The following is a 12,023-nucleotide window of genomic DNA, read 5'->3' on the forward strand; positions in this document are numbered from 1 at the left end:
GTGACTATGTCTGCTTGTAGCCATGATCTGATTTATTGTCAGCAAGCATTGAGGAGGTCCAGAGGATAATTGCTATAGCTCAGTGTCAAATGTAAAAGTTTTAATATCATGTTCCTTGGTTGTTGGACAGGTTTTTAAGTGTTTTTAAGTTTTGATGTCAGACTCCGCAGTGTGTTTTTATCCAGGGCATGACATCTGGTTTTCCTCATCTTGTGTGAGGATAGCTGAGATACCCAAAAACACCAGACTCATTTTTGTTTGTACGTAGTCTAAACACAGATAAACTGTTTGTCTTTGACCTCACTTTTTACAAAGAATCTTGTTGTTCAACCTCTGTACTCCTAATAACAAAGTTCTAACAATTCTTCTGTGGTTTATTAAGTATGTTTCTTACACTGTTGTCCATCTTACCTTGAGTTGGAATTCATATGACTGTTCATGATGATCAGATCCATTAAAAGCTTCTGGCTGTATTTATGTGAATGTTCTATCTTAGCTCATTATTTTGAGTCACTTTGCGTGGTTTTTGATGTGTTGTGTGGGAGATGCTGTGCATTATGTAACTGTTGATCTGCTTACTCTGATTTTCCTAAATGGTATTGGTTTCTAAGTAAGCAGTTGTATTTAGTTCATCCTAATGGACAACTCTCATCTAAAGAGTTGTTCACTTTTAATGAAGTTTAAACCAAAAGAAAAAACCTTGAAAAATGTAGCTCTCTCCTGAAACAAGAACAAGGACTGAACTGCAAGCTGCTGCTATTGCTTTTTATAGGTTGTTTTCCACAGTTAAGGTTTTCCTAGGTTTTAGTCACAGATTTAATGGAGCTGTATGTAGTTTGACCCATTTGAGATCAGTAACAAATGAAATGGAAACTTTTACTTTGCAAGTTACACAGCAGGACTAGCTGTAGTGGTTCAGGGCACAAAAATGCTTCAAAGGATAAACATAAAAATAAAGACAGGCAGCAGAAAGAGTGAAGGCGTAGTATTGTCAAATGCCTTGTAAATTCAGTGCTGAATGTTCAGCTTTTGCAGAAGAGTGTAGTTAGGTCTACATCCTAACCTGAAGTTCATTGTAAATTCTTGTATTTTGGATGTCTCCTAAGATCTGTAATCTCCCAGGTGTTTGATTTCTAACTGTGTGGAGCATTTGCAGAATTAGGCATCCTCTTGCATTAAAACTGCACGTAAATTCTCTTGCTTATGAGAGGTCAGGCTTTAAGATTTAGCTGAAATGATAGGAGTTGGATTGGAAGTATGAATAGACTATTGAAGCCTAAGGGAAAATCAGTTTACTTTTTCTGAACACCATAGATACCTAATAAAGCAGCCCTAAGTCAAATCCATAAGTCAAAATGTAAGCAGTATTTATTAATACATATAAATGAAGCCTATCAAAATTAACTCAGTGAAGTTTTCAATAGGTACTACTTAATTTGTCAGATTTTTTTTTTTTTTTTTTTTTGGTTAAGAGGAGTCCAAGGGATAGGATGAGAAGAAATGGCTTCAAGTTGCACTGGGGAAGTTTAGGCTGGGCATTAGAAGAAACGTCTTCACTGCACTGTTCTCAAACACTGGGACAGGCACCCGGGGGGGTGTTTGAATCCCCATCCCTGGGGATGTTTAAAAGACACAGCGATGTGCTGAGGGGCATGGTTTAGTACCAGCCTTGGTAGAGTTAGAGAATGTTTGGACTCAATAACGGACTTTTCAAACCGAAATGATTCTGTGATTCTAAGTGTATTTATTGCAGCTTGTTTCTTGGTGAAAGTTCAGGTCTTCTGGGTTTTAACTAATCACCCACTAGATGAAAAGTACGTAATCAAGGAGGGAGTTGTAATGCAGTTGTATGCAATGAAGAAAAATCTGTAGGTACACAATATGTGTTGACAGCCTAGACTGTCAAAACTGAGTAAAAATGTTAAAACTCCTTTAACATAAAAATGGTAAATATTTACTCAGTTATAACTAAAATATTTTCAATTTTTTTTTCATGCACTATTAATGTTACAGTTTGTGGATTCTGTTGTGATTTACCTAGCAATGATTTGATCTGTAATAAAATTGAGGCTTGTGCCAGAGTGAACATGATGATGCCTTCCAGGATTTGAGGGGGCCCTACAGGATTGTTGGAGGAGGAGTTTTTACAAAGGCATGTATTGACAGGATGAGGGGTATAGCTTCAAACTGAAAGAAGATGGATTCATATTAGATATTAGGAGGACATTCTTCCCCATTGGGGTGGTGAGGCACTGGAACAGGTTGCCCAGAGCGGTTGTGAAGGCTTCAGTCGTGGAAGTGTTCAAGGCCAGGTTGGTTTGAGCAGCCTAGTCTAGTGGGTGTTTCTGCTTGTGATGGGGTGGGTGGAACTAGATAATCTTTAAGGTCTCTGCCAACCCAAACCATTCTGTGATTTTATGCTGTCTTTAAAACAGCCACATTCTTCCTGTGGTTCATGTTACTGGGAGCTCAGATGAGTAAAGTGATCCTTGTGTGTTTTGAGAGAAGGTTCTTAGCGGGATGAAGATGGGACGGGTAATGTAGTGTGACAAAAGCCTCTGTCTTCCAACGTAGTTCTTTGTTTCTGCCTTCTGTAGTGACAACTGTAGTCTGAGGCCAGTTTCTGCTGTCTGTACTGGACATAGCCAGCTAGTGTTCTTCAAAGATAAAAATTTGGTAAGCAAAAACTCCCACCTGATAGAGCAGCTCACAGAAAGCAATTTCAGTGCTCTCTTCATGAGGTGGCAGAGGATTTCCTCATTTTCGCTGATCTGTTTGGGACACTGTCTTTTCATTTTTGAAGAACTGTCCTAAAAACCAAAGCAAATTACTCTTGTTAAATTCTGTGTTTCAGTGTATTCAGGCTAATACAGAAAATGCTTTTATGTTTGTGACTTTGCAGTAATCTTTCTGTTCTTCATTCTATTGTCCTTACTGCAAAGCTCCTAGGTTCAGCACTGATCTGATTTGTTTGTCCCCTTGACAAGGTCAATGTTCTTAATTTAAGGAAAAACAAAACACAACTACAAAAACCCAAAACAAACCAACAGCAACAACAAAACGCCAACAAAACACAAAACCCCAACAACACAACACCCAAAAAACTGAAGAAATAGGAGAGCTTATTGTTAGTTCCCCTCAAACTATGGAAGTATGGGTTCAAGTTTAATGCTTTTAATATACTGATTTGTTGAGACTTATGCTAAATTCCTGGGAAAGCAGTCATACAAGATGAGCAAGTAGTTGAAGATTGAGTAAATAAGTTTAAGTTAAGAGGAAAAAAAAAAGTTAAGGTTAAGAGAAAAAAATTCTACCTTGGCAAATGAGGCAAGGCAAATTTCATGTAAAAAAATAGATTTCTTGCTACTTGGTAAATTTGATATATTTCAAATAGGTTATTTGAAAATGTAAGTTGTCTTTGTTGAAGTGTATGGACAGTGTGATAGTTCCCAAGGATTCTTGAACCCAGTTAACAAAAGGGAACTTGAGTCTGGTTAAACAGAAATGTCTTTTGTGTAAGAAACTGTCAAGGAGGTTTTCAGAGTTTACAAGTTTGAAAAGAACAAATTGGCCCTTTGAATTTAATCTTGTGTACAGCTCTGTTATCTTCTAGGCTTTCGTACTGGCTGTATTTAAAAATTGGCAAAATTATTGTTGTGGTACAGCTTATGTGAGCTTTAAGAGCGTCCCCTGGTTAGAGACAGCAACAGAGTGTTTATAAATATATTTGTTTGGAAGAAGTGAAATCAAGCCATTGTTTTGTTTCCTATGGTGAGTAGCTGACTCAAATTCATCTTGGAATCATAGAAAGCTTAGGCTGGAAAAGATTCCTATGGTCATTGAATCCAACCATCAACCTCATAGTACGCTGTCCGCTGCTAAACCATGTCCTTCGACACCATGTCTACGTGTCTTCTAAATCCCTACAGGGAAGGTGACTCCACCACTGCCTGGGCAGCCTATTCCAGGGCTTGACAGCCCTTCTGGCGAAGAAATTTTTTTCTGATATTCAACCCAAACCTCCCTTGGTGCAACTTGAGACTGTTTTTCCCTTTTATTGCTTGCTTCTTGGGAGAAGAGACCAATCCTTACCTTGTTCCACCTTCCTTTCATGGAGTTGTAGAGAGCCAGAAGGTCTCCCCTGAGCCTCCTTTTCTCCAGGCTAAACAACCCCAGTTCCCTCATCTGTTCCTCACCAGACATGTTCTCCAGACCCTTCATCAGCTTCATTGCCCTTCTCTCGACATGCTTGAGCACCTCACTGCCCTTCTTGGAGTGAGGGGCCCAAACCCCAGTATTTGAGGCATGGCCTCACAAGTGCTGAGTACAAGGGGGCAATCCCTGCCCTGGTCCTGCTGGCTATACTATTGCTGATAGAAGCCAGTATGCCTGTCTTGTGGATCTTCACTAAACGTTCTTCATCTTTACAGAACAAAAGCAGCTACGACTGTCTGAATTCAGATGAGTGCATGTTTTATAACCATTTAAGGTATTATCCAAATGTGTGATCTTTTTTTTCAGGTTTTCCTTTTACAGCCTTAACTTGAAAGCATATTTTTGTGCAAATGAACTACAGTTTTCTAAGAAATATGCTATTTTTTTCTGTGTAATTGGAAAAGAACTTAAGGTAGTGATGAACAAGGGGGAACTCTTCTGAAAATGTGTCATACTGTGGGGTTAATCATAGGCAATTTGTCTTAAAAAGCTGTTTGTCCATGGTGTAAATATATGTTCCACGGCAATGTTATCCAGCTGTTAGTGAGCAATTCCAGCTGTCAGCTTGGGTCCCTTTCTTGGTAAATGTACTTTTAAATACAATTTCATAATGCATAAAGAATACAGTAGGTGAAAGTACTGCTGTTTGATCCTCTGCTTTGACTTTCAGTCTTGTTCCTCTCTGTTCCTTTTTGTGGTTGGATGTGTGAAACGTGCTTTTTCTACGCTTGTAAACTGTTAATAGATTCTGTGTTTGGTTTATAGAGACTTTCTCTAAGAACAAGGTGCTTCTGCCTATTTTGTTCTTCTGACTTTTCAGTCTTGTACAATGAAAATAAAAGCATCCTGCCTTTCTATTTGGAGCAGCCTTAAAAGGAGGGGAAAGGACAGTGGATCCTGCCTTGGAAGTCTTGTTGAAGGCTTAAGTTGAGAACTAAGCTCTGTATTCCCTCTAAATACAGAAGCAGTTAGCTTTGTTCAAAAATCCCTACACATGAGCAAAACAAGTTAAGGTGGGAACACTGATTTGATCAGCATAATTATGTAAGGTTTCTGTCAGTATGAATGCCAGCAACATCCCAGTACACAATCTGTAGACTGATTTAAATCAGCATCTGGCTTACTGATGGGTAAGGGCTTGATTATTTAATGAAATGGAGCTTCATAGTGTTCCTTGTGTGAGCCAAAGGAGCAGAGTGAATAATTAAATTGAAGTGACTATAAAATATCCTGTCATAAAAATATCATTTGAGGACTTCGTTGTCTCTTCCCGCTTTCTGTGTGTCATTTTGTGTTTTCCCATGCACCTAGAAACAAGAATCATAGAATCATTTTAGTTGGGAAAGGCCTTTAAGATCATCAAGTAACAAGCAATAGGATGAGAGGAAACAGCCTTAAGTTGTGCCAGGATAGGTTTATGTTACATATTAGGAAAAATTTCTTTACCGAAAGAGTGGTTCCCACGTTGGAGCAGGCTGCCCTGGGAGGTGGTGGAGTCAGCAGCTCTGGAGGTGTTAAAAAATTGTGTAGTTGTGACACTTAGGGATATGGCTTTGTGGTTATGGTGGTGTTAGGTTGATAGTTGGATTTGATGATCTTAGATATCTTGTCAACCTTAATGATTCTATGATTATGTAATACTTTCAAGACTAGTGTCAAACCATGTCTTTCAGCACTGCATTTCTGCCTCTTTTAAACACCTCCCTGGGCAGCCTGTTCCTGTTTGAGAACCCCTTCAGTGAGGAGGTATCTTCTGATCTCCAACCTAAACCTCTCCTGATATGACTTGAGGCCATTTTCTCTCATCCTATCACTTGTTACTAGAGAGGAGAGACTGATCTCCACCTAATTCCACCCTCCTTTCAGGGAGTTGTAGAGACCCAGAAGGGCTCCCCTTTTTTTCTTTTTTTCCAGGCTGCTCCTCACAGGACCTCTTCTTCAGACCCTTCACCATTTTTCTCTGGACCTGCTCCATGACCTCTGTGTCTGTCTTGTAGTGAGGGGTCCAAAATTGAAGAGTACTCGAGGTATGGCCTCACCAGTGCTGAGTACAGGGGAAAACTCTGAGGAATATTTTTTTAAGTTGAAACAAAGCAAAAGAAAAATTTGTGACTCTTGTAGGTGGCCTTTTCTGACTGACTTTATGTAAAAAGGTAATCTGATAATGTTATGATTTATCAGATTTTAATATAGTCTGCTCTTCAGTGTACTCAGTTATTCTCTTAGTCCAGAAGGTACTCAGCACATTTTACAAACTTGCTTGGAGTTTTGTGGGTTTTAACTTCTTGCCTGCTCATGCTTTTTGGGCACTGAGGCATGCACCTGCACTCCAGTCACTGTTGTGCTATTTCTGTGAGAGATGGTACTATATGATTCATCTCTTCTGTGAAGAACCTGAAATAGGAAAATAGCTTGAAGATGGAATGCTAAAGAATTAATTTAAAAAAAATGTAACTAGCTTCAAACTGCTTAGTGGCTGGCTCATGATGCTGTATTTCCAGTAGATCAGAGGGTTCTGGTGTCCCTTGGGTGGGGTGCAGCTGAGGGTCAGACCAAGACCTAAATGCCAGAAAATCCTGATACTTGGAAGCACTGAATTGAATTTCCTCGTCTAGCTGTGCTGTAGTGGCTGTTGGCAGAGCTATCAAAGAAGAGAACTTGCATTGCTCCATTGAGCCTTATAATAGTCTTTACTTCATAATAACCTGAGGCCTCATATTTGGAGGTAGTGAGCTCATATCTTGTAGGCTTTCAAAGCTGCAGATGCTCAGCCTCTTCAGGAGTTATGTCTGAAAGCATCTAGCTTATTAAGGGGCACTGAGAGTAATTGCAGCTAACCCCCTAATCTGATGATATATGTGAAAGCTTTTCTGTAGGACAGCGTGTACTCAGTAGCTCAGTATTTGCTTAGATTGCTTTTGCCATCAGCTGCTTTCCAACTTGAGCAGCAATCTCCCTTCCTGCTCTTAGAGTCAGTAAAGCAGGTGATATTTTGTTTCTTGCCTTATCTCAAATGTGGGTTGGGATTTGTTTACTGGGTTCAAGGTTTTACAAACTAGGGCAGGTAAGAGACTATTTACAGTTACTGATCCCTTTTGGGGCTCCATTAGCCGTTGTATACAGATCTGGCTTTTGATTGAAAGCGTTAGGTACTCAAAACAGGTAGGAATTATTCCCAAGCTTGTATTGGGACAGCCACTTTGTGGTTGTCCATGGTAGTGCAAATGAAACTGCTTGTGGTGGTTCTGTTGGTGGCAGTTGGCAGGTGCATGGATGCTGTGCTGTTTCTTTCTCTTTTCCGAAAACCATGTTGAGCTGCCTTCTGTTCCTTACTAGGAAATGTTAATGTGAGAAAACTTTCTATGGTAAATACGATTATTAAGAAATGTTAAAGTCGTTAAACTTATTTTGAGAGTTGAGGGGAAAAATCTTGACCAAGTGGAATAGATAAATCCAGCACATAGTGTACTCGTATAGGAGGTATTTTGGCAAAGCTTTCATTTGTGGAGTAGAAAAACTGTTTTTCTTCCAACTTTCTGAAAAATATTCTTCATAAAATCACCTTTATTAAAATCAGTTTGATCTGTGTATTCTTGTGTGTGTGTGTATATGTATACACATACACATTTTTTACTCATTTTATTACAGAGATGAGAGCTGAATATAATTTTGGTCCCTTTTTTTCCATTATGCATGGGCATGGACATTTAGGAGGAATGGTGGAGGGGAAAGAGTGGGAAGTCTGACTCCCTTCTCAGCACATTCCTTAGACTGACACAATTTTAGCCCGTTATGGGTGGGAGTGAAGAGCTCTGCAGGCTGTTCAAGCAAGTAACATTAGAACCTCAACTTTATGAGAAAGCATTCTGTATTCCTGATTGCTCATCTGCTTTCATGCAGCATAAATATGGATTGCTGCTGGAAAGGATAGTCCTGTCCTCTCCTCTGTCCTGGCTATGCGATAGCCCCTCATTCATGCAGCCACCTGATCTGGTGAATAGATCTGCTGGAAAAAACCTATGCTGCCTGCTGGAGTCCACAGAAAGGAGCTAGCAGCAGTAAGGGTGACATATTTAAGTGGATGTTTAGCTATTCCTTGGGAGAATGAGGTGTGGGAAGATATTTCAGTGAAGAATGTACTAAACCATGAAAGATTTCATATCTGGAGACCAGGTATAAACTACTTTTTAGTTTTATATCTCTAGTTTTGAATTGAACTCTGTTGTTGTTTTCTAGACTCTGGGTGCATTGGTTAGCCAAGAGAGTTGTAATATCATTAATAAGAATTACCAGTTAATTGATGGGACAAATTAGTATTTTAAACAATTTAGCAGGCTTAAAAATAGCACCTAATTGAGTCTTAGATCTCGGGTAAGTATTCTGTGGTAAGGGAGGAAATAGACTGTATGGGTTTTTCTATTTGTCCTTTATCTACCTGCCTCACCCTTTCCCTCTATTATGCTCTCTACACAAAGCTTTTTTCCCCTCTCCTATCCTAAGTTTCAGGTTGCAATAAGTGTTCATGGATGTTTTGGTGTGATTTTGAAGTCCTTTGGGTCTAGATCTTCAGCAGATTGATCGCTTGTGTGACAACTAACCAGTCTCTGTTAGCCTCAGCAGGTCATGACTGAGTTTAAACAAGTTAATTGGGATCACCTTAGGTGTGGCATTTAATAATTAACTTTCTGGTTACTCAGGTCCAGTAGGAAACCTATAATGAGTCTTGTTTTCATCTTGTTTACAGGAATAGTTATCTGCTTAGTCTCATCCTTCATATTTGGCAGTCTGAGGTGGAAGTCTGAGCCAGCATGAAGACAGAATCCCCTCTTCATTAGAGAAAAAGTGAGTTGGAATTGGATGAAAATCTGTATTTGTAGAACAAAAATACTGTGTTAGCTTGTCAACATACACAGCTTGTGCTTCTTTCAAGTGGCATTTTACCTTTGTAACCCTACTGTTACGAGTGATGTCCAATCAAGGCCTACTCTTGGTTAAGCATTTTTATAGCATTTTTCAGTGTATGTATTTGATGTCTGCTCCTATACCCTACTTTTCCGGAAGAACTACTTACTCCTTGTATAACTGCCCACCTGATAACATTCCTTCCTTCCAAATCCTGTGAGGTCTTGTAATAGACCTCAAAGGAGCTAGATTTTGTGTTCCATTCCTTGTACTGCTGTATTCATTCTGAGTTTTAGTTTAATAATTTAATCGTTGTGGCTGTTCTCCAGTATTCTCAGGGCTTAATGTGTTCTGTTTTGGAAGCCTCCTGAATTCTGCATCTGAAATGCTTAGCTAGTCTTAGCCTATTCATAGTGGGTTTTCCCCCTTTAAATGTTGTATACTAGTACCAAGAAAACAAGATTTCCTATTTGCCCAGTCTGATTTTCTATGTGCTGAAGTACACATCAACTGGATTAAGTCTCACTTTCTTTTGAAGCAGAGCTGCTGTGCAACCCTTGTCCGCTAATGATGTCTTCTGGTTCCTTAGCTTTCTGCCTGCTGCAGTTAATTTCAAGTAGTGCACGATGACCGAGCGTGGAATGAAATGGGCTTGTGAGTATTGTACATATGAGAATTGGCCATCTGCAATCAAATGCACCATGTGTCGTGCTCAGAGACCTAGTGGAACAATTATCACTGAAGATCCGTTTAAAAGTGGTTCAAGCGATATTGGTAGAGACTGGGATCCTACAAGCACCGAAGGAGGGAGCAGTCCTTTGATATGTCCTGATTCCAGTGCAAGACCAAGGGTTAAATCCTCTTACAGTACAGAAAGTGCAAATAAATGGTCATGCCATATGTGCACCTACTTGAACTGGCCCAGAGCTATAAGGTGTACGCAGTGCTTGTCTCAGAGGAGGACCAGGAGTCCCACAGAGTCTCCTCAGTCTTCAGGTTCTGGGTCAAGACCAGTCCCTTTTTCTGTTGATCCGTGTGAGGAATATAATGACAGAAATAAACTAAACACAAGGGCTCAGCACTGGACTTGTTCTGTTTGTACATATGAAAACTGGGCGAAGGCCAGGAAATGTGTTGTATGTGATCATCCCAGACCTAACAACATAGAAGCAATAGAACTGGCAGACACAGAAGAAGCTTCTTCGATCATAAATGAGCAAGACAGAGCTCGATGGAGAGGGAGCTGTAGTAGTGGTAATAGCCAAAGAAGATCTCCACCCACAACCAAACGTGAATCTGATGTGAAAATGGACTTCCAAAGAATTGAATTGGCTGGAGCTGTTGGCAGCAAGGAGGAACTTGAAGTTGACTTCAAAAAGCTAAAGCAGATAAAAAATAGAATGAAAAAGACTGACTGGCTGTTTCTAAATGCTTGCGTTGGTAAGTTGTTTCCTGCTACCTTATACTGTTATGCCTGTGGTTGGGTATTTTGGGAGGATGAAGAATGAAACCAAACTTAAAATGTGATTTTTGCAATACTTTTAATTAATCTCTGTATTTTATTTTTAAAAAATAATCTGAATGTAGAAGTTCCTGAAATAGCACCTACTATGAGAAGGGTGCATCATCTGAACTTAGATGTGTTTCTACAACGCTTGGACACTTTTGACCTTTTGGATATCCTTGCAACCAAATCCTGTTGTTGTATTTAGTTGTTGAAAGGTGGAAAAAAAATTAGACAACTAGCCTATAGAACAATGTAATGCATATAGTACTGCAGAGGAAAAAAAAAACCCAAGCCATTCCTGGATAATTAATATGACTCCTTTTTTTTTTTTTTTCTGATGAGATATGTTAGTAGAATCAGCAGCTGCAGCTTGGGAGTATTTGTAAACAGTGTAGAGCTCGTAAGGGTACAAGATGCTCTGTCAGATGTTAAAAATAACACCAAAATATGTAGCTCCAAGAAACTGCATGTGTAATACTGACCTTGAAAGTAATAATGTTGTATTAATACAGATTCCGTGTTGTAAATGTTTACAGGCTTTCTGAAAGTATTTTGTTGTAGTCAACTGCTTCCAGAAAAATTCAAATATGGGTTTTGTATTCTATTTTAGTGCTTTCCTAAGGAGATTCTGGATAATTCTCCCAATGCTGTTAAAGAACAGAGACATGTGAGAGTAGGGTTTTCTTCAGTTGTTGACCCTTGTGAGTTAACTTTCGTGCTGTAACTTCCAAGAGGCAGATACTTTGTGTCCTAGTATACAAGCAGGTTAAACACTTGAAATATGCAGCTATTTTTAGAGTAAAACACTTAATTTGAAACTCTGGTGCTCCTAGTATGTTTCATACTGTTCCTTAATGTTTCATGCAGTCACTTCATGGTGGTTACAACTGAAAAACTGATTTGTGGAGCTGCTTTATTTAATATATTTGATCAGGTGTAAATGTTTTCATAGGTATCATGGGTTTGATTTTTCTGAACTAATAAATATTCCGCCTTATTTTTGTGGTGCATAATTAGTTGGACACATTTTCTTTTGAAATACAGTTAGATGCCTCAATATTTCTTTATCTCCAGCTCCTTACATGCTAGCAGTGCTTCTTTCTTCTGAAATGAAGCAATTGAAAATCTATATGGTGTTCCTGAAGTTGTTAAATACCCAAGTTCAGTTGTTGGAGATTGTTCCTGTGCTTTGCAAGAATATTTTGCATTCTCATAGCAATTGTATTAAATATTAGGAATGTTGTGTTTTGGTGTTCTCCCCCCCCCCCCCTGCATTTTGAAAAATGAATTCTTTTGGACTATTCTGCTATTACTTAAAATATTTAATACTTTCAGATTTAATCTATGTGGGAATGGTTGTGTTTATATTTAAGGATGTGAATTGTGCAAGTATTTAAGA

The 12,023-nt window shown here is 39.0% G+C and overlaps 1 protein-coding gene across 1 annotated transcript in view; it reads left to right on the forward strand.

Annotated features, from left to right (window-relative positions):
* The window catches only part of ZRANB1 (zinc finger RANBP2-type containing 1), a 50,004-nt gene that overhangs the window by 6,239 nt on the left and 31,742 nt on the right, over positions 1 to 12,023 (forward strand). The window contains exons 2-3 of the mRNA XM_054382144.1: positions 8,960 to 9,057; positions 9,707 to 10,557. Of these exons, the coding sequence (XP_054238119.1) occupies positions 9,744 to 10,557 (814 nt within the window). The 5' untranslated portion in view covers positions 8,960 to 9,057; positions 9,707 to 9,743. The remainder of the gene's footprint in view (positions 1 to 8,959; positions 9,058 to 9,706; positions 10,558 to 12,023) is intronic.

This window comes from Indicator indicator, chromosome 7 (assembly GCF_027791375.1).
Source record: "Indicator indicator isolate 239-I01 chromosome 7, UM_Iind_1.1, whole genome shotgun sequence".
NCBI lineage: Eukaryota > Metazoa > Chordata > Aves > Piciformes > Indicatoridae > Indicator > Indicator indicator.